Source organism: Parus major, chromosome 5, assembly GCF_001522545.3.
Source record: "Parus major isolate Abel chromosome 5, Parus_major1.1, whole genome shotgun sequence".
Classification (NCBI taxonomy): domain Eukaryota; kingdom Metazoa; phylum Chordata; class Aves; order Passeriformes; family Paridae; genus Parus; species Parus major.
In genome coordinates, this window is record NC_031774.1 from 28,016,800 (window position 1) to 28,044,439 (window position 27,640).

The following is a 27,640-nucleotide window of genomic DNA, read 5'->3' on the forward strand; positions in this document are numbered from 1 at the left end:
TTTTTAGTTAAGTCTTGCAGAACCCCAGAGGTAACAACTACTGCTCTTACCTTAGCCAAGGACTTGTTACCCTTGGTAATACAAGGAACTTTACTTGGCTTGCCAGTTCATTCTTGACAGATGCACATTGGCTGTCACACCACTGCATTTCCTTATTTTATTGTTGAATTTGCACCTAAAGACTTAGCAGAGCCCTCTCAGACCACCAACAAACAATCCAGCCTGTGCAGAATCCTCCCCTGGGACTGCAACTGCCTTGCCTTCCATGTGCAATAAATGAGTTGGCTCCTTATTCATTACAAGAGATTTACATGTGATCAAGTGAAATGACAGTGATGACAACGTTGGTCAAATGCACTTAAAGGGATCAGTGTGTGGCCTCTGCCATGGACCCGGTGCTGCAGCCTCTGCCGCCACTTCCTTGTCGCCTAGAAAAACCTGTTTTACAACAGCAGCAGCTTTCCAGTATAGCTTGTTACTTACCATCTTTGAGGATTAAAAGGTTTTGGACAACAGCCAGAAGAAGAACTCTTTCAGGCCCACATGTAGTGAAGCATGACCTGCACAGTAAAGTATGAAGGCTCCTGTGGGAAAGGGAGGTGTGAGGACACACAAGGTGCAGTGCCCATCTCCCACCTGTGGTGTGGGGAGACGGCTATGAGATCCCACTCCCCACCTTCTACAAACATCTCTACACTCCTGCTGAAGCTTCACAGCCTTTCTAAGCAGGCTGGGCAGATTCAGACAGCTGTCATCAAATCACAGAGATGCACTCTGGAGCTTGTTTTAATTCAGCCTGGAGGCTCACACACAGGAAAGAAACATCACAGACCTCCAAATCCAACCACAGACTGACACTTGACTCTGCAAGGAGGAAAGTCCCTTTCCCTCTCCTACAGCACTGTAGGAGTAACGGGAAATCAAGAATCAACAAGTAACCACCACAAGACACTGGAGCAAAAGTTATCTATTTTATTACAAAACCAAAACCAAACAGATGCCTTTCAGTTTAACAAATTTGCCATAGGCAGAAATGTGCTGGGGCAGGGTAAGTTCAATACACACTCAGGCCATGGTAAGCAGTATTCCACTGTAATGCAATTTCCTACAACACACTATGCCCTTGGAAGATCAGCAAGAAAGGAATTTTTTTTTACTTCTGGAAGGACAAACAGATGAGCTTCACTGTCGAGTCCTGGTTCTCTTCTCTGTCCCAGCCATTTTCAGCCATCATTCAAAGTAGAGCTGGAGAGGCCCAGGAGGATTTGAAGGATGAGGAGACATATGCTCAGGGTCTGCCTTCAGACACAACACTGACACTCCCTGTGTTCCAGCTTCAGAAAGATGCTACTGATGCAAGGCAGAGCAGAAGACTGCTTACAACCACCAGGTAAGGACAAATTGGCCTAGCAGCCAGGTGGACTTGGCAACAAAACCAAGAGGGGAAATGGGCAGCTGAGGCACTGCTCTTGTCTGGTGAGTACAGGTTGTTGGACAGCTCCCAGCATGGGCTACGTGAATCAGAACCAGTATGGTCTGCACAATGCTCCAACACAAACCCAGAACAAGTAACCTCTGCCTGGACATGACACCATCATGCTGCTTGGGCCTTCCATGGCAATGTACAAGCACTGCCAGAAGCTGCTCAGAGACCCACGCAAACTCACAAGTCAGGATGCAGGGACTTGGAACTGTCTTGTGACTGGGGAAAGCAATGTAATGCCTGGTCCCCAATCTATCCATAAAGTCAGCCTGGGCCTAGCAACAGGAATACCCACAAATACCAAAGTTAACCAACAGCCACCCCTTGTTTGCCTTCCTTGAAGAACTGACCCAATTTTAGTTGCAAACCACATGTGAATGCAGGCCTTTTGGAGGGGAAGGACACAAGGATGAGAAAAAGGAGGTCAGCAGAAGGATTTATATAACAAGCAGGAGTGGTGACTGGCTGGTTTATTTCCAGAAGATGCAGTGAGTTTTAGAAGCTCTGCAGTCCCCCCACAATCTTGTGGGGCATTTCCCAGCCCCAGTACTTGATAGAATTCCCAGAGGCATCCAATTGTCTGTTTCTGCTGGAAATAACTATACATTAAAAACACCCAACCAAACAAAGAAAAACCCCACCCCCAAAAACCCCAAATCACCAAACAATCCAGCAACCAGAACTTTTAATTCCTAGAACTAGAATATTAAAATGGAAAGGGTTTTTTTTTTATACAGTTGGTTTCATTCTTTACTCCCTACAGTAGGATTAGTGAGTGTGACATGGACATTTCTAACTATACACTAAATCAACTTCTTTCAACACACAAAAGATGTGCCAAGGGCATTAAAAAAAAAAAAAACAAAAACAAAACCAAAAGCCAAAGAACAAAAAGAGAAGAAGCAATCAAGAAGGTGGGAGCTTGTGGGCCAAAATAGCACATACATTGTATGTGAGAAACCATGAAGATCCAGCAGCAAGATCTGCTCTTGCTAAAGAGAGGACTTCTTTATATTATGATGTATATTTCAGATATTACCAGAAGTGTTTTGAACCTGCCATATATTTTAATTAGCTCCAACATACTTCCCAGAGGAAGAGTTATTACTACGCTTAAACAGTTGTTTATAGAAAGGCTTGTTAGTTTTTCTTTTATTTAACTTTCCATTTTGTCAACAAGCACTAACTTACTGCATCAGGACACTTTTTTTTTTGGTGATGTATTTATCTCATGCTATTGTCATGATGACATCCTAGAGTGAAGATGCTGTGTTGTGTCATCTTTTACCAAAGTAACAGAGCCTTGAGGGATAACTCCAGTCTCTAGAGTAGCCTATAGCTATTACAAGTAATTGTTGGTGTGATCTTGTATTAGCATGTCATTTCATCACCTTCACTACAGTTTCTTCTAGCAGGTTCCTGGTCCAGAGATAAGTGGCAGAAGGATCACCAGGTCTGAAGTGGGAGGCTGCCCAGAACAGGCGAGTGCTGCCAGTGGTTGGAAATACACAAAGCAAAACCCTGTGTGTCCCATCACACTCTGCCCCAATCTAGGATTGCTGATATGGGCACCCCTGCCAAAGAAACAACTTTGGTAAAACTCCTAGGGGTTGACACAGCCCCTGTGGCCTCCAAGAACACCAGAACTCCTCACTCCAAGCCTTCACTGTTACTGCTAATCACACCCCAGTGCCACAGTACCCACGAGGTACTAGCAACAGCAGAACAGGTAAGGTGGGCAGGCACACCACTGTGCAGGAGGAGAGCTTGGATTCACAACCACCAAGGACAAAAAAAGTCACTGCTGACAGACCTTCACCAGTGAGCATGGCCCAGGCTGTACTGCTGAAAGAAGTAAAGCAGACTCTTGGGGACCAGCAGCACAACTGTGTCTGTCTGCACTGACAAGTATGTTCTTTGCTCTTCAGCAAAGCACAAGGCAGGCTGGTGCTGCTTTTAGCAGGCTTCTCAAAATGTTTATTGCTGTACAACATACAGATGAACACTTTGTCAGAGCTGAAGATGCAAGACTTCACTCCACTGACTCTACTAGGCCTATGGCTTCCACATCCTTCCTACAGCTTTAGATTCCAGAGGCATGGCACATCTTTGCTAAGCATGTTATCTGAGCATGAATAGCAATGCATTTGTATTTCATTTCTGCCCAACTGCAACAAGTGGATAAACTACTTTTGTACTTCTCTAATACAACCCTTTTCTATCCCCCTACTTTAAGCAGCTGTGCAGTGCACCAATACATATATGAAATCTGTGCTCTCAAAAGCCCAACTGCCTGAGTTGCAGAGAGTTTTAAAGAAAAGGGGTTCAGCTGCTCTCAAGAAGCATTTTGTGTCTGGGGCACTGCATGCACATCTGCAAGAACAATTCATGCTGATACACTGGCTCCTTTCTGCATGGAGGTGCTCTTAAGGCTCACCACTGAATGATGGTTTGGTGGCAGAAATGAATGCATTACTATCATCCATTAAATGCAAAGTGTCCCTCTAACCCTAATAGCCTTCAAAAGCAAAGGGAGGAACAGAACAGTGACTTCAACCCCTGTACAAGACAACTGTACAATTTACATATATATTTATATACAGTATATAAAATTCTTTGAGTCCCAGTGAACTCAATTTTACATCATCAGTAGCTGTTCCAATTTTAAAAAGTCATGATCCTGCTTCCCTCCACTTTCCAAAGTATTAGATAATGGCACTGAAAAGCGATTAAAAACAAACCCAAACCAATTTTTTAAAAGTGCAAATGTTCTGGGTGCCACTTCTGCTACGCTGGATGTTGTTGATGCTGCGTGCTTGCTCACAAGCAGCAAGGTGTCTGTCCATCTGTCACTGGATCTTTTCTTCCTTTGGGTCAGCTCCTGCCTTCCCTTCTTGTCTTCTGCTGCTACACCAGGCGACCTACTGGAAGAGTAGGGTGGGCAAGGAGGGAAAAACAGAACAGAAGCAGAACAAGTAAGGGAAAAAGGAAAATTAAAACAAAAATAAACCTGACTGATAAAGATCCAGTACAGCCTCTGCTGAAGCCATGGCTCCAGAACACTGAGATCCCAGAGTAAGCTGTGAGGCTGAAAACAACCAGGGGCTAATGAGACAGCCTTGCTGGAAAAAGCATTGAATGAGTCACATGGAGCCTTAGGGACTGACATATTTTTAAACATGGAACACCACTTTCCTCCCCCTCCTTGGAAATGGACATGCAGTCTAGAGAAACAACTGGTCCAACATCCTTTGCTCTGCTCTTCTGCCTGGCACAGCTGATGCAGAAAACCACTGCTGCCAGGCTGCCCTGCCACCATCTCACCATCAGCCACAGCCAGCTGCCTCCTTCCCCAGCAGACAAGATCTTGGAGGAGGCCTTTCTTCAGAAAGCTTTTGTTAAGCCCCTAACCAAAGGTTCTTAAAGAACCAAAGCTCTTATGGGATCAGAGCTAGAGCTCTGTGGATTAATTACAGGTGAAAACATGCTAAAGAGAAAGCAAAGTAGGGATTTGATTTACAAAGAGGGGACAGGTTACCTCACTGGGAGGAAAGGCCTCACTGGGATCAGTGCTGATCAACATGCCCTGTCACAGGGGGCAAATATTGTCAAATGCAAAATTATTTCAGGTAGCCCTATCTGCAATCGACTGCCCAGCTCTGCAAAAGGTGCCTGCAGTGCTCAATGACCAGCTCATAAAAACAACAGATTGCTTTCCATGTCTGTAAGTGCAATGCAGTGTGGGAGTGCAGATGACCTGACCTACACTGAGCACTTTGAATGACAAAGAAGGGGGCTGAAGCCACAGCAATTGTTCAAATGCCTCTGCTCGGCTTTTAGCAACAGGCAAAAATCAAGTACATACTCAGAATGGAGAACACACCAGGAAACATCACATCATCAATGTACAAGGTGATCTTTATCTTCAGTTCTCTGTTCAGCCCATCTCACCAGCGCCAGATATACTCCCCAGAAAGATAAGGAGGACAGCAAGAGGTACAGGAAGACTTCTGGCATTAAACAAATACACAGCCTAGGTCTCCTCAACACAAAAAGGAGTCTGACCAGACATATATTGGACAGCTATAGAACAAATGGCTGAAGAAATAAGCAGGAGAAAACTTCTCACTGCTTCCTACAATCCAAAATGAGAAGTACCCAACAAAACCATGAGGCAGAAAGTCTAAAAGCAAAGTAAATGATGTTGTTGTTCATGCCTGATGAAATCATGTGATTCAATACTACAAAATACAGGGGAGAGCAGACCTTCACCATGATACAGAAGAGTCTACATGGGAACTTGTCCATGGAGTAATGTAATGTAAACACAACTAATCACCTAAATTATTGCTTGAAAGAAGAAGGAAGAGGAGGATAGTAGTCATCCCATAGCTGCTTTATCCTATTTTAATTCCATAGCTAAGTATCATCTGTTCCAGAAAATACATAGAGCTGGACTTTGAAATATGGAGCAGTGGAGCTCCATATTCAAATTCATATTTGAATTTGATGCAGTGGAGCTGTATGTTGGTATATTTGTACCTCTTAAGAACAACTTTGGTTTCTAGCTGTTTCTATATTGCTGTTCATGAACATAGGAGAACAGGAGAGAATGAATTCTGCAATACATGCTTATCACAGGAAAAAAGAAAATATTTTGACAAGATACTCACTGAAAGGGTTAAGGCCTTGTCTTTTTCCATTAGGCAAACTGCTCAGGCTACCTGTAAAATCCAAGAACCACATTAAAGGAAGCGAATGCCATGTCATTCATGACAAAGGAACCTTCCCTTGTCTTGTCAGAGAGCAGGTTCAATGCACCCCCTCTGAACATGCTGCAGCAAGTCCTGCCAACAGGATTTGCATGCAAGAGTCTAACCAATGTGCCTGAGATGAGAGATGTTAAATACATGGTGTTGTAGTAGCTGAATATCATGAAATCCAGAAGTTTTGCATGGGCAAGAAACAACAATTACAAGGTTAAACTGAACAGTGGAAGGAGAAAGAACAAAGGAAGGATGCAAGTAGTATCATGACGTTTCCCCAAGCAAAGGGGGCATTCAGAAGAGAGTGAAGGTACAAACGATACAGACAGCCCAGCTTTGTGAAATCTTTCCCTTGAATCAAACAAAGAAGTGCTTACAGTCAAAGCCCTGAACTTACAAACACCTGGCAGAAGGGCAGAGTTGTGACTGTGTTAAGAGATAACAGGCACACACACCCTTCACCAGATGGAGCTCGTGGCAAGGACCTCTGCACTGGGTACAGCCAGCTCAGGAATTACAGGAGCTGTCAAAAGCATGTCACATGCTTCCTGAGAGTTGCTTCCTCTGGTTTCAGAGGAGAGATGAGCTGAAAATGAGAGCTCCTGCTCCCAGCCAGCAGCAGGAAGCCTGTTGCCACACTCCACTCCAGCCTATGACTTTGATTTGTGCGTGCACACGACCCAGCTGCACATCTTGCTCAGCACATCAAGTACCCTACTGCACATGCTGCTTTGTGCAGGAATAAGATGGGCAGAAGCTCAGAGGGCAGGGGTGAGGTGTAGGAAGTCCCAAGGGCCAGGAGGCTGGGCTGTAAGATGGGAATGGAGCTGCTGGGAAGAAAAAGCCGGTGGGAGAAAAAGGTGGCAGTGGCCAAGGCTGCCGCTGCTGGCACGAATATGGCAGGTGGTGAGAGTGGGTTACTAACATATGGCTGGGAAGCTCTTGGGCATTATGGGGTAACATCTAATTTTCCCATTTGGCAAGTTTCACAAAGCAGAGTATTTGCTCATCCTCACAAGTATCCTCACAAGTCTTGGGTAACAGCTCTAGTCACACTGGATTAGGCCAGGTGTCTTTCGAAAGGAAAAGCCCCAAGGAAACCCCAGCAGCTTTTTATAGGAAATTATTATTCCTGAGACATACTGAGCAAACCTTTCACATTTTGGGGAGAGAAACAGCCTTATCTTGTGTTCTCAATACAATACTGATGTCCTGATTCATACCATCACTAACTTTTGTCAAGATTAAAGGCAAATTATAGCACCTCTACAAAGCTCCAAAGGGGAGTATCTGAACAAGACACACAAAACCAAGTACTGAATCAGTGAAGCTCCTTTGATTCTAATCTAATAGCAATTAAATGTACTTTTAAATTCCTTTTTAATTCGGTCATTACCTGGTTACAGTTTTCTCATGGCCACTCAGATTGTTATTTCCTACCATCATTGGTCCATAGTGACTGCTCTTTGCTACCTTCTCCCACACAGCAGCTTGTACAGTAATGATACAGAGCAACTCATTCCCAGCCTCCCAAGCATGCAGTCACTTCTGAAGAAAGCAATAAGAAAGGTCCAAAACATCACTGAATGGAATCTGCTGTTCAGATTGTCTGTCTGCATTTCCTTCTTTCCCTAACATTTAATCAGATTCAGTAGAAGGTGACATTCTGTTTAATTACACACACATACACTTTTTAATTAAGATATTTCAATCCTGTTTCTGGACTGCACTCTTGGTGGCTGGGTTCCACCTCAGCCGTCCTCATGGCCTGTGAAGCGTGCCCAACACCTACCATCTGACAAGCTCTTGGGTAGCAAAGCAATCACAGGATCTGAGCTGGCAGAAGGCAACCTCCTGTCAGCTGGCAGAGGGACACTGCTCTGCTGCTTATTCCCTTAGCTCCTCTTTGGGCAGGCACAAAATGCTGACTTTGTCTTCTGAACTTGGAAGAATATAGAAGTAAAACTCAACTCCAACATTTTGCAGCCAGCACAACTCACTGAGTGAGGCACAAGCCTCACTCAGATCTACAGCCCTCCTCTCCAGCATCACTGGACTCAAATTAATCCTGGGTACAGTAACTTTCCAGCAAAGCTTTTCAATGTGTGCCTATCTCCTCCCAAGGAACCTGCCTTCTGACTAATGCAGAGAGATACATTTGTTCTTTGATCACAGGTGGTTTCCCCCTTAACTCAGGCTGTGCAGACCATGCTGAGGAATGCCAGCTTTTACCAGGCTGTAAATCAGCCTGTTTTCCTTCCACAATTCCTCAGACAATCCTAGATCAAGTGATGGCAAAGACTGTTTCTGGCATACTCCAAGCTAAAAGCCCTGCCTGTTTCAACTGTTCTGCCCCAGTTTAAAAAGCCATTTGCAGGCCTCTGCAAACACTCAAAGGCTGACTCTTATGTGGCTATTCCATTCTGACATCCAAAAATGGCATTTTTCCATGTAAATGGCCCCTGATAAAAATAAGTCTGGTTTAAAGAGAGGGACAAGAACTGTGCAAAGTGGCCACTAGACCTAGCAGATTTGCCAGCAGCTTTTTGGGTCACCATAAGGATGGGAAAGAGGAAGGGTTTCTGATAGACTGGGCAGCTATTTTCCTCACTGGAGAACCACTGGTTGGCAGCAGCCACATATTAAGTTACCACAGGCATGAAGAGACTTACGAGGATGGGAAGACAGACACAAATATGCACCTCAAACAGATTTAATTCTAAACTGGAAAGAACTCAGATTCAGGTTTGTCCTACAAATATCCCAAGTGAATCCCCACATATAAATCTGATTTGGACTCTTTAGGTCCTGAGAGGCACATAGCAGTAGTGTGTTATCTATGTTCTATGCTTCCTTTAAGCAGATCTATTTCCACATTTGGATGGAACTGGCCACCAAAAAAATAAGCAAAACACTGACAAAAATGCAGAATGCTCAGCATCCCAAATACTACAAAATTTTAATTATGTTTTATTTGCAAAACCATTACAAGTGTTCAATTTGCCTAGGAAGAGGCATACTCACCTGGAATGATGTCTCACTTCATTTTAGTCCTTATGCTACTGGACACCCAAACAGGATTTGGAACATCTGTACTAAGTTCACTTGTAATGAAGTATATCAAGGGGACATTATAACCTTCCTTGCCTCCCTGCAACCCCTCCTCATCCAAGCTAGACCAGAAGAACCTTTCAAACAAAGCTTTTGTTGAAACAGAAACATTTCCATGGAAAGTTTTGTTCTCATCTGACTAGCAGTTTACAACTGAAAGTACATCATCAAAAAGGTTTCCAGCTAGCTCTTGGCTTCAACCCACAGTGACCTCAGCCCCAGCAGATCTTTGGAGGCCATGGTACAGAGAAATAGACAGCAAAATACAGGGACTGGCTACATGTACCCATGACCAGCATAAACTAAAGTTAGAGAAGGGGTAAGATTGCAGAATCACAGAATGGTTGGGTTGGAAGGCACCTTAAAGTTTACCTCGTTCCAACCCCCCTGCCACAGGCAAGGACACCTCTCACTAGATCAGGCTACTCAGAGCCCCATCCAACCTGGCCTTGAACACTTCCAGGATGGGGCATCCACAGCTTCTCTGGGGAACCTGGTCCAGCCCTCACCACCCTCACATCAAAGAACTTCCTCCTAATATCTACTCTAAACCTACTCTCCTTCAGTTTGAAGTTATTCCTCCTTGTCCTGTCACTCTGTGCTCTTGTTGAAGTCCCTCTCCCTCCATCTTACAGGTTCCCTTCAGGTACTGGAAGGCCACAATTAGGTCACACCAAGCCTTCTCTTACAGGATGAACAATCCCAGTTCTCTCAGCCTTTCCTCACAGCAGAGGTGCTCTTTCCCTCTAATCATCTTGGGGGCCTCATCTAGACTCACTCCAACAGGTCCCTTTCCTTTCTGCTGCACCCCAGAGCTGATGCAGGGTTCTAGGTGGGGTCTGAGCAGAGCAGAGGGGCAGAATCCCCTCCCTGCCCTGCTGCCCAGGCTGCTCTGGATGCAGCCCAGGACACGTTTGGCTCTCTGGGCTGGCAGTGCCCATGGCTGGGTCATGTCCAGCCTCTCAACCAGCAGCACCCCCAAGTCCCTCTGGGCAGAGTGCTCTGATCTGTTCATCCCCCAGCCTGTGTTGACACTGGGGATTGACCCGAACCAATTAAAGGACCTTGTACTTGGTCTTCCTAAACCTCATGAGATTCCCATGGGGCCGCTTCTTGAGCTTGTCCAGGTCCCTCTGGCTGGTCCAGGCTCCATCATTCAGGCATGGCAACTGCACCACTCATCTTGGTGTCATCTGCTAATGTGCTAAGGGTACATTCAGTCCCACTGTCTGTGTCATTAATGAAGATATTAAATAACACTGGTCCCAGTATGGACCCCAAGGAATACCACTTGTCCCTGATGTCCATCAGGACTCAGAGCTGTTGATCACTACCCTCTGGATGTGACCATCCAACCAATTCCTTATCCACTTAATAGTCCACCCATCTCTCTCGAGTCTAGAGAGGATTTGTGGGGGACCATGTCAAAGGCAAAGATACTGTTTCTAAATTTAGCAGTTCTTATGAATAGGAAGCATAGAAAACATGTCATCTACCACCTCACAACTTCTTTAAAAGGAACTTCTTAAAAAAGATCCATTACAAACTTATTTACTGCAGCTCTGGAGCACTCAGTTCTTTCTTCCATGCTAGTTCCTGCTATCTGCCCTGCCCCCCACACTGCTTTTTTGTCCTCACCATCCTTTAACTTATCCCTTTATCTTTGATCCTCAAGGCTTATCAGGTCTGTAGCAGGTATGTGGAGCTGTATGACAGAAAAAGATCACATTTTTAACCACAGTCCTATCCTCATACAACAGAAGAAACCATGAAAGGTCAAGGCTGTGTTCTCAGCAAACAGCTGGACAATCAGGCACTCACAACAATGTCTTGCTGCCTTCTTTCCCCTTCAAATGGGCTCAAAGTTTCACATTTTCTTTTTCTCTCCCTTTGATTTTTTCCCCTTCTATAAACTAAATTTTGAACAGTCAGTTGGCCAGGGCAGCACATTCCAGAGAGTCTTATTCCAGGCCAAATAGCAATAAAATTCATTTGGCATATTCGTCTTATTGGGAAGGTAATAAAATTAAGGATTGCTATTTTGGTATATCATTCCTCAGTAAGGTACTGATGACTAAAAAAACACCTCCACAGGGCTAGGGAAGCTAAATGCTTCTCACAGCTGACAAGTGATGCTATATGCTTATTATGGTAACTAAGATGTTTGCAAAGCACCTAGAAAATGCAACTTCCCAACACCCAAATGTAATGACTCCCTTCCCACTCGTGCTAAACCTGAGAAAAGGACTAAGGAAAGATTAAGATGGGAGAAAAAAAAGCTATCCACCCTTCCCAATTACTGTGACACTTATAACACCAGTTGTCTGCACAGCCAAAACACCTGCACAGGAAATTAGTCCCCTGGAACCTCCCTGTTTGCCTTCTCCTGCCAAGTAAGTCTGTCCACAGTCAAGAATGACTGATAATTATTGAATTTGGGTTGAACAGTTTCAATTCCTAAAATTTCTAAAAATATCAGTTTGGTTCAGGTCCCAGCAGATGATGAGGTGAAGATGAAAATAGGAAGAAAAGGCAGGAGGGTGGGTTGATTGTTCAGACACTAAACAGAAAGGAAAATACGTTATTCACATGCCTTATTTCTTCCCCAATCTCCAAGTCAAATTTAAGAAGAGCAACATTACAGCTCTCTGCTTTCTTTCTGAGATCTCTTTGCATCATACAATCTCCTGCATGCTGAATTTAGCAATGAAAATAAGTATTATTTCTGTTAGTAAACAGGGTCTCCAGAGAAGGACTGGGTTTGTGCTGGCTCATACATCATCCAACCTGCATGGCTGAGACAACAGAATCTTGTTAGTGGGGTATTACTCAGAAGGGACCTGGTCCTAACTACAATTTCCAAGGACTTCAACAGTACAAGCAGAGTTCTGGCCAAGAACTCTCATCTGTTGTCCTCTTCCTGTATAATGCTTAGCACAGAGGTCTGTGATAAGGCATAGAAGATGGAGCCACAACACAAGTAACAAACTACATTTGCATGGCAGCGTATTAATCCCACTCATTTGCTCACAAAAACTTGTGGCAATTTTGAAACAGCTGGGAGAAAATGGATTTTTGAATCTGCTGTAACTCAGTTTTTATTTGTCATGTTTGTTTGTCAGTTTTTACTGTCATTCAATGAGGAAGAAAAGGCACTCACCTCCTTCCTTGTTGACTCCCAAACACCCTTTCAGCTCCTGAAGAGAGATTGACTTGTCCTTGTTGAGGTCACAGTAGTCAGTGAAACGCCGGGCACATTTCTTGGGCTTGGCTTTCTTCTTCACATAACGTTTGAAAGGCTTTAGCTCCCGCTTGTTGATGTCATTGCTGCTGTTGTTGTCCAGCTGGCTGAAATACCAGTGTACCACTCGCTCCTCTAGTGTGTGGCTGGGGTCTGGCTCAGAGAACCTGGAACAGAGGAAGCACAGGCCCCCAACAAGGGCGTACTCTCACCAACACCATCAAGCACATGCTGAGGAGCAAGAGCTGCTCATCAAATCAGGCAAGTGCTATGTCATGTTCAAAGTAAGCAAAAACCCCGGGTCTTCCAATCTCCTCCTTTTAGTTGGGCTCTTTTGAGACAGATGAACTTTTTCTAAAAATGTTCTTCAGCATTAGCAAGTGAATTTCCAAGAGAATCTCAGAGTCTGATACCCTCAGGAGCTCTGGTTCTCCTCACACCAGTTTCTGAAACTCTGCCTGATTCCAGAACGATCCTCATAAGAGAGCGCAAGACAACCTCCTTGGTCCTTTTGACCCTTGAGTTCCCCTTCAAATTACCAGCAAGAGAGCCATGAGTGCCAGCTGTCATGGTAGTTTCTGTGACAGTAACACCTAGACTTCAGAAAGGGAACAAATTAATTTAATGCAAGACACATTCATTATTTGAAAATGTCCTTGGCGAGATACAATATTCTCCCTGTATCTGTTTATATAATCTGAACTCCTCTGCTGTATTTTCAGCATTTTTCATGCTTTTCACACAGCTGATTTACACACAAGAGTTCCATAGCAATAAACACCACAAATCCATTAAAAGCAGTACTACAGAGCTGGCAACTTCAGTTTGTTTCATTTCTTAATCACTGCAGTATTACAAGTTTGATGCTATTTGACTCACATTTTCTTTCTGTAGACAACAACAATATCAGAGAGGCAGAGAAGAAAAAAAATTAGGAACAACAACAGCTGTAAACACACAGATATAGAATGCTGCCTTTGAACATCATGCCATCACTGAACAGGCACTGTTATGTCATACATTTAAGCAGTGTCTGGTGCTCCGCAGGAGCAGTGGGAAAGGGGGAAAGGGGATACTGAGAACCAGGGAAGAAACTCTTCCTAAGCTAGTCTGTCTTTTCTCCATATGATGAGCATGCCAACAGAGAAAGCTGAAAAGATTCAGAAATAAGGTTGAGACCTGAACCTTTTTTTCCTTCCAAGAATAAAGCATTTTAGTCCATGGAAATTAGTGGATAGGTAGTCAGACATGCTACACTGGCACTGATTGCTCTGACTTATTCCAGGAGACATATCCAGCTGCTGCATAAATTCCTTCCCCAGGAAGGAGAGGGGAACAGTTGCCTGCTGCAGGCAGCCAAATTCTGGTGTGAGTTTGGGGCATTTTAGCTGATGGAGAAACATGAACCCAGATACCCCATAAAATGCTCTCCAAGATTGCTGCCGACCTTGCTTCAGAAACTAGTAGGAACTATACTCACATGGTCACTGAAATTTTTTTGTTGGGAACTAGGAGAGAGAAAATTCTTTTGGCTTTCTGGTGTGACCAGTTTTGCCTTTAAAATGCAGCTACAGAGCCTGAAAAATAATCCCTCACATACACTACCCCTATGGTAAATTACATCATTAGTGAGGGGGAACCTGCAGCATGCAGAAAATGGGAACTGGAGTTTAGGTGGAGAACTGAGATCCTCATTAACCTTTTCTAATGGCTTTTACAAATGAGGATAGAAATTAGAAAGGTAGCCCCTATCCAGAGATGAATCCTTGCAACAAATAAACACACACAGTACAGAGAGGCAGATAAACTGCAAAACATTTTTCCCAGGGTTTTACTTGAAACTATTTCCTTCATTTAATTCTTAACTGAGAGGCAGGCTGGCATTCAGTGACAGTATCTGGTCAATGTACAATGAGATAAACACTGTGCAGGAGGAAGAAAGGGTTAGGAATAAGTCTGGCTTATTTTGGGGAGCCAAAATACCAGGTAAGCACCTGGAATCACCTATAGACAAGCAAAAATTGCAAATTTTCCCCCAGGAAGTTAAGGGAGTGTCCTGATTTTCTAAACTGTATGCAATGACCAGGATGACAGGCGAGAACAGAAACACATCCTGTGTCTTGTTTTTATGACATTTATTAACATGGCTATGGCATCTCTCCCTTTTGGAAAGACGCTGGCTACCATTTGAAGACTAATGTTTCCAACAGCCTGTTGGAAATACAGCAGCTGTGTATTGCCAGGGACAATACTCTGCCTTTGCTGAGATAGAAGAATAAAACCTGAGCTTTTGCATGTGAGATTCCCCTTGTTCACACCTTGGCTTGCCTTCATGTACTGCTGGCACACAACTGGAGAGGCAGAAATGGAGAAAATAGAGCATCTTAGAATCAACAGCAGAAAGACAACAGACAAGAGCTTCTCACTACCTACTGAAGAGGCACTCAGAAGCAGGATTTTAAAGTGCCTCTTTTGCAGGGCCACACCAAAGAGGAGCTCTTACGAGTTATCAAGAAAGCCAACATTGGCTCTTTTCAGCACTTCCACAAAGAAAATGTGGGACATTCACAGGCTAATACAAATACATTGACTCATGAGGTGGCAATAAATCAATCTTTGCCATTACAAACATGCTGAGAGCTCATGCTGAAAAATGCAGTATGCTAACAGAGCTAAAAGGAATTAGTTTAATAGCTATGACTTTAGGAAAAAGGAAGAGACAGCCATTTCTGAGTTTTTACCACTTTCTGTTGGCTGGCTTAGCAGGACTGCAGTTCCTGAGATGGTTGGTTGCCTGCCATCTCTGGTTATCATCCAAAATCCCAGCACAGGAAGCATCCCCATCATGACAGGGCAGCCGTATCTCCCTGGCTCATTAAAATCCACGATTCACTGCAGAAGGCTGAAGTTACAATACCACATATAATACCTTGACTTTGACCACTGCCCGTGCCAGGCACTTGGGCACCACCCATGAAACATGAATTAATGCAACTACACAGCACTGCTAGGCCACCTAGCTTTGCTGATGTGCCATGACACCAGCCATGCCTGCTGGGTCAGCTCAGACAAATCTGTGGCTCTAATTGCCCTTTGAGCACAGACCAGGCAGTATACCAGGGGATTGCCCCTCCATTTCCTCCCCACACTATTTCAAGAGAAGTAAATCAGATATAAACTTCATTTATTGGGACACCTCTCATTCAGAGCATAAAGGAATTAGAAAAACCAAGACAAAACAAAGCTGTCCTTTACATTCTCTATTTCAAACATCTCTTGCTCTAACACCAATCACACTAAAACCCACCCAATTCCAGTACTTCGCTTTGGTGCTGTAGCAGCTTTGTAAGACACAGTAAAAACAGACACTACCAAAATGAAGACAGCCTTATCAGCCTTCTCATGTTGACTGCATTACATTTTTCTGCCTAATTGTTCCTCTTTAGCATTCTGTGGCAAAACAATCAGTCCTAAAGAATGAGCACTAGGGAAGAAAGGAGGTCTGTGTAAGCTGATTTTCCAAATGTAACCTGCTGTTGATGGACTGCTTTTGTACACAAGCCAGCAAATTTAGCTCAATTATGCAGCACAAGCCCACCAATATTCCAACAATGAAGAAAAGCATGGTCTGTCATTAACAGCCTAAGACAGTAAACAGGCTCCCAGCTTTCTTAAGTTTGTTGGCATCAAGTATGGTCTTCTCCAAACAGGCCCTTGCTCCTCCTTCTGTATAATGTTCTAAGAGGTCCCTCATAGCAGAACATTTATTTCTTAGGTGGCTTATGCTTGGAGATCTGTGTGTTAAGGTACTGCAATTTAACAATGCTATCTTCCAGATGTGGCACACTTCCACAGAACACCTTCATATCATCTGGTGTCACTGAAGAACACAAAGAAGCTGTGCAAAACCATGGACATACACTTTTGTAACCCGCACTGAATGCTGGATTGGAGAATGACTGCCAAAATAACAAATATGCAGCTTGAATATGCACTGTGCATGCAATCTGTAACGCTTTTCAGCCCTCGAGGGCCCTTGTGAGAAAGGAGCAGTTAGTTCAGTGTGAAGGAGCAGGGAAGAAGGGGAGGAATACAGGCTAAAGTATAATAGAGCAGCAAATGTGAGACATGGATCCCCTACAGAACCATGTACAGTGTTGCAATCACATTATGCTCCATAGAAATGTGCAGTCAATGTGTAATATGTGCCACTAAATTTTACTAAATAAATTGAAGTCCATTCCTAACAAAGCAGGTCCTTTGCTCCCTGAACACTTGTAGCCCCACTGCACAGTCTGCATGGATCCACAGCACTGTGGCAGTGACAAAAAAATCCTAATACAAACTACTGCTTGGACAGAAAGCAAGGTTGCAATCTCTGGAGTACCTGTTTGAAGACTCAGAAAATCTATTATTTTGTACTACAAGCATTATGTAGCAACATTAGCAGCTGAGACAGAAGGATGGAAGGGCACTAAGATCAGCCCACCATCTAGCTGGACTGCAGAGCCTATAAACCAGAGGAACCTGTTCCAGGATAAAAGAACACTAATGGACAGGAAGCTGGTAGCAAATGCTACAGAGTAAAAATTTAAATTAGTTCAGCTTTCATTCCAACACACACACTAGATATGTTTGTGGTCAGGATGTCTTACAGGAGTTAAAGCTGTAAGTTTCTATTACTTGTAAATAATTTGCAAGGATATATATACCTTGCTTGGTGCTGTTGCTGAATGAAGAATGGATGGAGAGTGACTGACCCCTCCAGTCAACACCCATGACAGCACTGATGATGTCCACCAAAGTACCAGCACTAAGCAGTGGAAAGCAGTGAGTTTAACAAACTGAGTTAAAATTCAAACTTGTTCTTGCTCTGCTTCCAGTTCTTACTCCCATTTTGTTCTTCTTTGCAGTTGCCTAAAGTTAAGGTTTGTAACAGTGGAACATGGTTTGAATCAGAGATGGTTATTATAATGGAATTGCAAAAGGATCCTGTATTTGTTGGGTTTTTTTTATTCCTCCTTTCCTGTAGCCAAGGAATCAAGAAGCCAACAAAAAACTAAGCTGTGTTCAGACTAAACAAAAGGGTACTACACAGTCCAAATTCATTATGGGAAATGCATAATTCTCTACAGTTAAAACTTACCTCCCTTATTACAGGCCAGTTTCTTTCTCTCTTCAGGCTGAGTTGTATATGAAACATTATTCTGAACACAGTTTTTCTAGAAATTGTAGGATAAATAATTTAGAAGGTTAAAAAATCACCTCCCTTCACTCCTCATTGACTGTTCAAAGACCTTCCTCTTACATGAACTCTCCTGTATCTTTAATTAGGCTACAATTTCCATAAGAGGACAAAGAGAAGTTGGTATCCAACTTCAATTGAAATGCAATAGGAGTTGAGCATCAACTTCCCTGCACTGTTTAAAAGTGTCAATCTTTATTAAAACGTGGATTGGCTTCAGAACACCCTGGAGATGCACTGAGCTGTGCTTGCCTGCTTCAAACTGCTCAACTAGAGCACGAAAAGGAACCTCAAGGCCATTTTCTGGAGTACTTTCTGAGGCTATTACATGGGGAATAACTGGCAACTTTAAATTAAGGGACTGATAGCTGCTGTGTTACATGATAAGGGTGGCTGTTATAAGCTGCCTGTTTACCTTGAATTCCACAGGGCTGTAATACTTTTGCTGATAATGCTGCAAGCTATAATGTACACATTTTGGCAACTAAAACTAATTTCTGAATTGGCAGGGATCAAAGACAATTTCTCAGACAAGGGAAACCCAGACTGGGATTCCCTTTGATCTAGTTTAGTTTAGGCCCTGTGTAAAATGACTATATCAGAAATAGAAAAGAAACTAAAATGGACTAAAGCTAAGTCTAAATTCTTACGTGCTGATACTATTATATAGTACTCACTTGTGAACAATTTCAACAATGTTTTGGGTTTTTTTTCAGTAAGGATACCAAGCACTGGCTAATAAACCAGTTCCCTACAAGTGCTCCCTTAATTACTTTGAAAACATACAGTAACAAGATGTGCCTTGGAGTTATTACATAAACTTAAAATTAAGAATGAATTTTACCGGAGATTTTCTGTTTCAAAACTCTAAATGAAGTCTGTTTAGCTATTATGTTGTAATATAAACCAGGGCCATGAAGAAGGGAAGTTCTCATCTCATTTACATTACTGTAAAGCAAGAGTAACTCAATTAAAGTCAATAGCTTTGAACTTCCTTAAACAAGACAAGACCTATAAGGGATTACAGGGTTGTTTTAAGCATGCCCAGTTTAAAAAAAAAAGTCTGATTAGGTTTTGCTTACATGGCCTGCAAGAATCCAAACTACTGCCTCACTGCTGCTACTAGATTCTTTTTGGGCGCAACTCAGCACAACTCTATGTAGTATTTCAAATGCCAATATCTAATTTCCCCTCATGTTTCTTCCTCATCACACCACTCTGTCCTCCCTACCACCTCCCCCCAAAAAAAAAAAAAAGCTAATACGGATATTAATTGCAAAGTCACTCAGCAAACACAGAAGTTTTCACTCACATATCCAGATTCAGACTGGAGGCAGCAGGGTAATCTAATTTCCTGTATATCATACCCACATAATGTGAATCAAATTTTTCTTGGGACCATAACTCAGGTTTGACTAAAGCAAGTCTTTCTGAAACACATCAGGCCTAACATGAAAGCCTTAGAGAGGGAATCAGTCATGTCCCTCATGACTTCACTCTGGCTTAGAACTGCCCTCATTTTAAAGAAATTTTGATCACAAGTTTGTTTATATTCAGTTAATCATGTTCTTCCCTGCTCAGCTTAAGAGCCTGCAGAGCCTTTGTCCCTACAGAAATACTCAGATTTTACAAAACCATCTTCTAATATTTTTTTTAAATTTATTTTTTTTATTATTATTTCAGTACCCTAAGGATGTCTGAGCTCCTTAAGACTCTCACTGTTGAACTTTTTTAGTCCTCGACACTTTGGAAAGGCTCTCCTCTACCTTTGGTCCTTTATTTTAATATTGATATTAAAGATGCATACTGTATGCCTGTATCATCTCTCTGCTGCCACAGAGAAACAGGAATACTTCATTCCTGTGGCTCCTCTGTTTGGTTAAAATGTACAGGACAATATCCAATTGACATGGGGGTAGAGCTGGCTGTTTGCCTGGCTGCCTCCTGCATCAGGCATAAGCTTTGCTGGGGATATGTTAAAAATTTAGCTGGGATAATGGGATGCATTTGCTCAAAATCTGAAAAAGGCCCAGGAACATGAAATGCTGAACACTGAAAGGAGCAAAAAGAGGAAGGCTACAGTGTTTGTTTGAATACAGAATCTGTTCTGCCATCATGATGGCATCAAGATGAAGAAGAGCCCGCAGAAGTGGTGCTTGCCTCACAGATAGGAAAACTGACATTAAAACTGACATGACTGCTACTAAGAAATATCAGCTAGCCAGACCTCTAGCTTTCCTTTACAACATGAACTTCTCAGTAAATCTGGGCCAGGGAGACACAGGATAAGCACTGTCACAAATCACAATAACTGTCACAGTTATTTTATCAGTTGTTAAGGCTGAAAATTAATTAAATGTGTAACTAAAAGGCAAAATATCCCTTCATCTTGGAAAAGAGCTCTCATTTATAGTACCAGAGTCAAGATAGGTCACCTAGACTATTTCAGATATACACAGAATCATAAAATTGTTAATTGGAAGAGACCTCCAACAGAATTGAAAAATACCTCCAGGATCATCAAGCTCACCTGTCAATGCAGCATCACCACCACGTTCACCACTAAACCATGTCTTCACAAGTTCCACATCTGCATGTTTTTTGAACTCTTCCAGGGATGGTGATTCTACTACCCCCCTGGGCAGTCTGTTCCAATGCTTGACAACCATTTCTGTGAAAAATTTTTTCCTAGTTTCTAATCTAAGTCTCCCTTGGCACAACTTGAGGTCATTTCCTTTCATCCTATCACTTATTACCTGGGAGAAGAAACCAACCTCCATCTGACTACAGCCTCCTTCCAGGTGATCATAGGGAGAAATAAGGTCCTTCCTGAGCTTCCTTTCCTCCAGGCTAAACACCCCCAAGCTCCCTCAGCTGCTCCTCATAGCACTTGCTCTCCAGACCCTTCACCAGCTCCACTGCCCCTCTCTGGACCTGCTCCAGCCCCTCAGTTTCTTGTACTGATGGGCCCAGAACAGAGCACAGGTTTGAGGTGTGGCCTCATCAGTGCCAAGTACAGGGGGACAATCACTGCCCTGGTCCTGCTGGCCACACTGTTCCTGATACAGGCCAGGGTGCCATTGGCCTTCTTGGCCACCTGGGCACAGCTGGCTCATGTTCAGCTGCTGTAGATCAGCTCTCTCAGATACTTTTGTGCCAGGCAACTCTCCAGTCACTCATCCCCCAGCCTAAAGCACGGCCTGGGGCTGTTGTGACCCAAGTGCAGGATCTGGCACTTGACCTTGCTGAACTTCATACAATGGCATTGCCCCATCAATCCAGCTATTTCCAGATCCCTCTTGCCCTTCTGCAGGTCAATGCTCCCACACAACATGGTGTCATCTGCAAACTAGCTAAGGGGGCACTCAATCCCCCTGTCCAGATTGTTGAAGATGATATTAAATAGAGCTGGCTCCAATACTGAGCCCTGGGGAACACCACTTGTGTCTAGCCACCAGCCACCCTCTGGGTCCAGCTGTTTTTTACCCAGCAAAGAATACACCTGTTCACACCATCAGAAGCCAATTCCTGAAGAGAGAACTCAAGATATTCCTCACCTTGGGACTCTTGGAAAGCAGGGCTCACTGCACAGAGACAGCTTCCCAACTCCACAAAACCATATGAAATATGTACTGATAAAGTTTTTATATAAATATCAAAAATTCCCTGAAATAAACTTTTAAAAAATTTAAATGGTCTCATCATCGCCTGTTGGGTTGCAAAAGCTTGACACGTATTCTTTGGGGTACATGCTTAGTCTAGCTGAGGCACATGGAAAATTAAACCAGAGCAGTTATCTGAATTTAATCATGGCTGTGGGCAGGCAGAGTATTTGGGTGGTAGCAGTCTTTTGCCTTACCAAGGACAGCCTGCTAAAAGATTTAATTTTCCCCTTGCAATTGGGCTGCTGACATTGGAGTGGAAAATAAATCAATGTGATGACTGTGTGAAGAGCTGGGCAGTGAAAAATTCTACCAGAAAGGCCTCTATTGAAAGCTGAGAAATACACAAAGCTTGGGGAACATTAGAAAGCAAACCTGCTGGTTTATAGAAGTGCAGTGGGGGCATACATCTCTGGTCTCTACAACATTGGTTTATATTAAGCTTTATTTTAAGAGTGATGATTACATTGGCTGTGTTTCAGTCCTAGTGCCAAAGATGCCAAATAAATATCAAATACTCTCCAGGGCTTCCCACCACCCCTACCCACTGCATTTGAACCATGCAAATGAGACAGAATTGACATTGGAATGCTTAAGTCTGGGAGGGAACGATGTATTTCCCATCCTTGGGGCATTTTTCATCCTGTTTATATGAATACAGACATGCCAGGCATATAGCACTAATTCAATGGGTTACAGAATATTCAGCAAGCAGGCACACATACAAGTCCCTGGCCTGATTTGTAAGGTCTAAATAAATTAAGTTAAAACCATATGAATTCACAAGTCCATACTGAAGCCAAGGGACACAACCATGCCACCCAGGACCTTGAGAAGTCTTGAACAGTTAAAAGATGGCGCTGGTTCCTTCTCATTATGAAAGAGGAAAGCAGGGGATCAACATTACTGTCAACACATTGGAGGAATACCCACACAAGTAAGGTATGTGCAGAAGCACTTCCATCTCCAGACCCCTGTGAACATGAGCACATATCAGTCATTGCATATCCCTGTAAGCTGCCCCAGCACTGACTCCTTGCATAGCCAGGCAAACCCAGAACCACAGAAGCCTTGCCTAGCTGAGGCAGGGTAGCACTTTTTAAATCCATCACGGCTCCTTCACAAGGGCCTGTCCCGAGGCAGCGCTGCAGGGATCTGCTGTTACCAAGCAGGAGGGGGAGACACAGCCTCAGCTTTCCTCCAGTTCCCCTGGAACACAGACTTCTGTCCACCTCTTGCAACAGGCCTGACCTGTTGCTCCTTCCAAAACGGATGGACGCTCAGCTGGTCAGAGGGGAGGGCCATGAGAAACAGCTCCTCTCCTCATCGGCAGGCTGGCTGCAGCCTCACAGCAAAGCCACTGCCCTGCTCCTGCCAAGAATTTGGTTCACATTCTTCACTCCCTGTGGTAGCCACTAGGCCACACGGTCTCCTTCAATCCATTTGCATTTTATTAGGTCTTTTCATCCACCAAGGGACAAAAGAACAAGCCACTTCCTCCCACTGAGCTCTCATTTCACACTTCAAATGGGCTATACTAACCTTTATAGTGGAGCAGCTGCCAGGGAGGAGGGGCAGGAGGAGGAGAGCAGCACCAGGATGACAGGACAAAGCAGCCTCAGATCCTCTCCCAGCAGCCCAGAGGAACCCAAATCAGTCACAACACCACCTTTCCCACCTGCCCCCACCTCAGGGGCACCAAGAGCTCTGCAGCCACCTGGGTGGCATTCAGCCATGCTTTCTGGACTCACCTCCCACCCCCAGTAGGTGCTGCTGAGTTAATAGCCTGTACCATGTCCGTAGTCAGAGCATCAAGTAAGCTGGTAATAAATTCAATTTTCTTCCCTTCTGGGCAGCCTGCAGAAAGAAAAGAGGAGATTTAAAGCAAGAACACACAGGCTTACTCTTCTACCCCAATTCAGCAAGGACCAGGCAGAAACTCCTTCGTTTTTAAGACAGCAACAATCATCAACACAGCCCCTAAGGAAAGGCAGAAGAATCCCTCAGTGGGTTTCTATGCGTGGCAATTTGTCCTGCAACTTTTATCCAGACACATGCAGGGTCATCAACAATATCTGGCAAGAAGTCTGTGTGGTTAGCTTTATGGTCTCACCCAGTTCTCTACCAGCAAAACCGCAGGGATGCGCTGGAAGGGCCTGGCAGACAGGAGTTCCCATGGTGACACTTGCAGAGAAGTTTACAAAACAATTCATTACCTCCTGGATCATCTTCTGAGGCAAATGTGGCTGTTCTGAGGCCCTAATTGACGGATTAAAGTATCCGAGAGCACAAGGCAATGTCTGCTGCTTGCACTTTCCTCTTCAGGCACAAAAAGTATTGCCTGCCAGCACCTACCACAATAATTCATTCTTTGCATGATTGCTCTACATAGGAAATACGTCAAACTGAGTTGGTATGTGGTACTGTCACCCCCCAGTCACTGCTGGCTTAAGCAGGACAAAGTGGGTTGAAGATGAGCTTGGTAACCATTTCCATCACTTAGTGCTGAGACTGTCTAGCTCCCCACCTTCATAACCAGAGTGACAGAGCCTCCTATCCAAAACAGTGCCAGCCTGTTACAATGAAACTCTCCATCTCCTCACCATTAAAAGCCAATCTATGCTGTTTCCTTCCTGCTTAAAGTAAGCTTCCACTACTACTCCATGAACACTGTGATAACTGTTCTAACCTGGAACAAGGTAAGGAACAAGGAACCAAGAACAGGTGTGCTTAACTTGAACACCATTACCAGGATGACATTACACCATCAAAACTGTTGTCCAAAACCCATCACCTCCCATCCAACTGCTTCTCTTGATGTGACAGGGAAGCCATCACCGCATCCCTCACCTCTTTATTAAAACCACCATGCACTACCAATTTTTCAGCTGATTAGGGCAGCAGATGTCAGCAAACAGCCTCCACAGCACCATTGAGCAATGTCTATACTTTCTTGAACAAGCAAAGAAGAACATGTACCACAAATAGAGCACCGGAAACTTACTGTAATTCTTTGACAGCTGAAAGCAGCTTGCAAGTTGATCTGACAAAAGTCCCTCCTTTGCAGTATTACAGGCTCTGTCCTCTGCAATAGCTAACCAGCAGTCCCTAGCCTGTCTCCATATTATGTACACTACAAACATGCACACCCCTCAGCACTCATTTGGCACATGGTCCAGAAAATGTCAGCATTGTAATGGGTAAGCTGCTATTGCAGCCAGGGTAGACCACTCGCTTAAAGGAGCTTTTTGTTGAGGTAATGAAAAGGCTGAAAAACTATTTGCTAGAAGTCATCTCCCTGGGCTCTCAGCATCTCACCATCTGCAGGAATTAGCACTTTACCATTTGCTATGTACAAGCAACATTTTCCTTCCTTCTTCCTTTTTTACTTTTGGACACTGTCATGACAGGTTATGCAGACAGCATGTGTAGGTGTGCAAGGATCTGAACTTGTGTTTTTCCCACCTGGGCCTCTGCAGGGTGTTTTCACACAGGCCTGCAGCACTGAGAGTCTAAAGAATGGGCAAACCCCTATAAGAGGAATAAAGTAAGGGGTCCCCCTGACAGAAGTGAGTGCAAATTAAAGCAGGAATTTTTCTTGACATTCAGTTCTGCTAAGAAATGAGAGAGAAAAAAAATTCTCTCTCACCCCCTGCAGTTCTGGCTCATCAGTAAATTTTTGCATACAAGAGCAGCTAATCAAACAAACCTCAAGACAGCATAAGAAGTTCATGCAGCACAGCATTTCTCAGGCAGGCAAACCAGGATCAGATCCTCTGTCTCCCCAACTCTCTATAGACAGGGGTATTTTCAGTGATAGGAATCACAGAATCATAGAATGTGGCTAGGGTTAAAAGGAACCTTAAAGATCATCTAGTTCCAACCCTCCTGCTAGGAGCAGGGATGCCATTCACTAGATCAGGCAGCTCAGGATCCCATCCAACCTGGCCTGGAGTACTTCCAGAGATGGAGCATTCAAAACTTCTCTGGGTAACAATCATACCAACCAATGCAGCCAAACACAGAGTTTTAAGCTTACACAGGCACAGAAAATTGGCTTGAGCTGAGAGGGCAACTCTCCTGGAGTTTGATATTGGGACCAGACCTCTAAGCTATAGAGCATCCTGTGTCCTCTTCTGCATCAAGCAGTTCCTGCCCCTTTGTCTGGCTTCAGTGAAGAAGGGAAGGGAGAAGGGAAACAAAACCAGTCTGTCTTCTTGAGATCAGAAACAGAGTCTCAAAGAAAAAGCCAAAGAGCAAAGGATTTTTGCAGAGGATTTCTCGAGAGGAGGGGAGAAGTGCAAGGATAGGCAATAAAGCAGTGGGAGAGGGGGATGGGGAATCAAGGAAGTAAGGTTATTCTATTTTAGTGTGATTTCCTAAGGAAATGAGCCTTAATGTAATCCATTTAGCTGGCTTCCCTCCCCCTACCCCACAACATAATATTTGAACCAATTGGTCAATTTCCTTTGAATGTGAAATGGAGGCAATAGGAAATTTTAACATGACTCATGAAAATGAGGAGCTGCATAGAAGAGAGCCCTGCTGAGAGCACAGTTGCTAAGCAGAAAGGTCTGGGGTCTGAAGTCAGGAGCCAGAAGGATAACAATTAGGAGACATACAAGGCAGATCTGGGGAAAAAAAAAATCTCATTTCCTTCGCTAACCTGTTCAGGAACAACTCACTTTATGATACTCATAGAACATTAGGCTGATCCAGAGTCACCAGCTATTTCTGCAGAATTACTGGTGTCCACCACACCCTCACGGTGCAGAGGGACCCACTGTAGCTTATATTTTCAAGCTGTTCCCACTGAGGGGAGCAATGGTCGACCTTGCCAGTCACCTTGTCAGTGAAGGCCCCTCACTCTGCTCCTTAGAAGGAAGAAACAGAGCACAGGCAGGTGGGATAGCATTTTTAAGAGCTGCACTGACACCAATGCCCAGCATATGTTCCTAGCAGCAAAAACGTAGGCAAACAGCAAATTATACTTGTCACTGTTAAGAAGGAAAAGCAGAATATAAAACAAGGAGAAGTGGGAAATGAAACATATCCCAGGCAGAAAATGAGGAATGAAGTCCAGCTAAGTGAGAAGCCATCATTGGGTAAGGGACCTTAGTACACCGTGAGTGAGTGCTGTCCTGCCTAGTCCATGCAGGCAGTGTAAGGGAGCAAATCAGTCCACCAACAACTGGGCACTTGTGTCCTCTTTCGTGACTCAGGGAGCATCAAGCTGCTGAAAAGCCCCACTAAACAGAAAGGATCTTGTCCTGGTCAAGACAGGTTCCTTTATGGAACATTCAGTGTTGTGCCCATTCTTCCCCCTGAGTATCTCCAGGCATCCTGATTTCTCTCCTGAAAATTCTAATCCCAGGAATATTTTCAAAGGGCAGGCAGGTAATAAATATTCTCAGGACATACCCAGCCTTTTCCAGTTCACAGCTGAACTGGAGGTCATCTTAAAAAAAAAACCCACAGAATAAACCCCATAGTAAAGCAAGTACTGTGAGGAAAATCCCCTATCTCCTCAACAATATTCTTGTCCTCTTAAGAGTTCCAAGGTGAGACAAGGTAAGAAGGCAGAGATAGGATCCTGTTCCTCTAACCTGGAAGTTCTCTGTCCTTGAAGGGATCATCAACCTCTGTGCTCTTTGATCTGGCATCGCTCTCACACACTGGGGTCTCATACCTGAAAAAGGAGAACCGCAAAAGCTAAACTATGTAACAGGTATAGTATCATCACATGGTCTCTAATTACAGACTGTTCTGAGCTGGAAGGGACCAGCAAGGAACATCAAGTCCAGCTCTTAAGTGAGTGGCTCATATAGGGATCAAATCCACAACCAGGCCATGGCTACTATGCTTTGACCAGGTGAGCTGATCTCGGGGTCAATGGGTTGTGCCTTGTCTGCTTACTGCAGGGGAACCCAATAAACCTCCAGAAGAAATACCACACTCAGGCATCTGTTTGTGGACAGTCAGCAACAGCAGCAGAAATTGAAAGATAAGGAAGAACATACTTTAAAGTCCAGTACCAGCTATCAACTGAAACCCACAAACAGCACAGGGCCCTCTTCCACTTCTTGTGGACATAGGCTGAGATATTTTTTCAAAGCTGTTCATGCTTTGCAG

The 27,640-nt window shown here is 43.9% G+C and overlaps 1 protein-coding gene across 9 annotated transcripts in view; it reads right to left on the reverse strand.

The window, feature by feature from the left end:
* Positions 1 to 958: 958 nt before the first annotated feature.
* SMOC1 (SPARC related modular calcium binding 1) overlaps positions 959 to 27,640 on the reverse strand; it is a 162,993-nt gene continuing 136,311 nt past the window's right edge. For 6 of the 9 annotated variants that reach the window (XM_033515080.1, XM_033515079.1, XM_033515081.1 and 3 more), the window contains 5 exons: positions 27,115 to 27,197; positions 23,260 to 23,365; positions 12,521 to 12,768; positions 6,157 to 6,207; positions 959 to 4,407 (listed from right to left, as the gene is read on the reverse strand). In XM_033515080.1, the coding sequence (XP_033370971.1) occupies positions 4,391 to 4,407; positions 6,157 to 6,207; positions 12,521 to 12,768; positions 23,260 to 23,365; positions 27,115 to 27,197 (505 nt within the window). In that variant the 3' untranslated portion in view covers positions 959 to 4,390. The remainder of the gene's footprint in view (positions 4,408 to 6,156; positions 6,208 to 12,520; positions 12,769 to 23,259; positions 23,366 to 27,114; positions 27,198 to 27,640) is intronic. The other 3 variants (XM_015631206.3, XM_015631210.3, XM_015631209.3) reach the window with 3 other exon arrangements.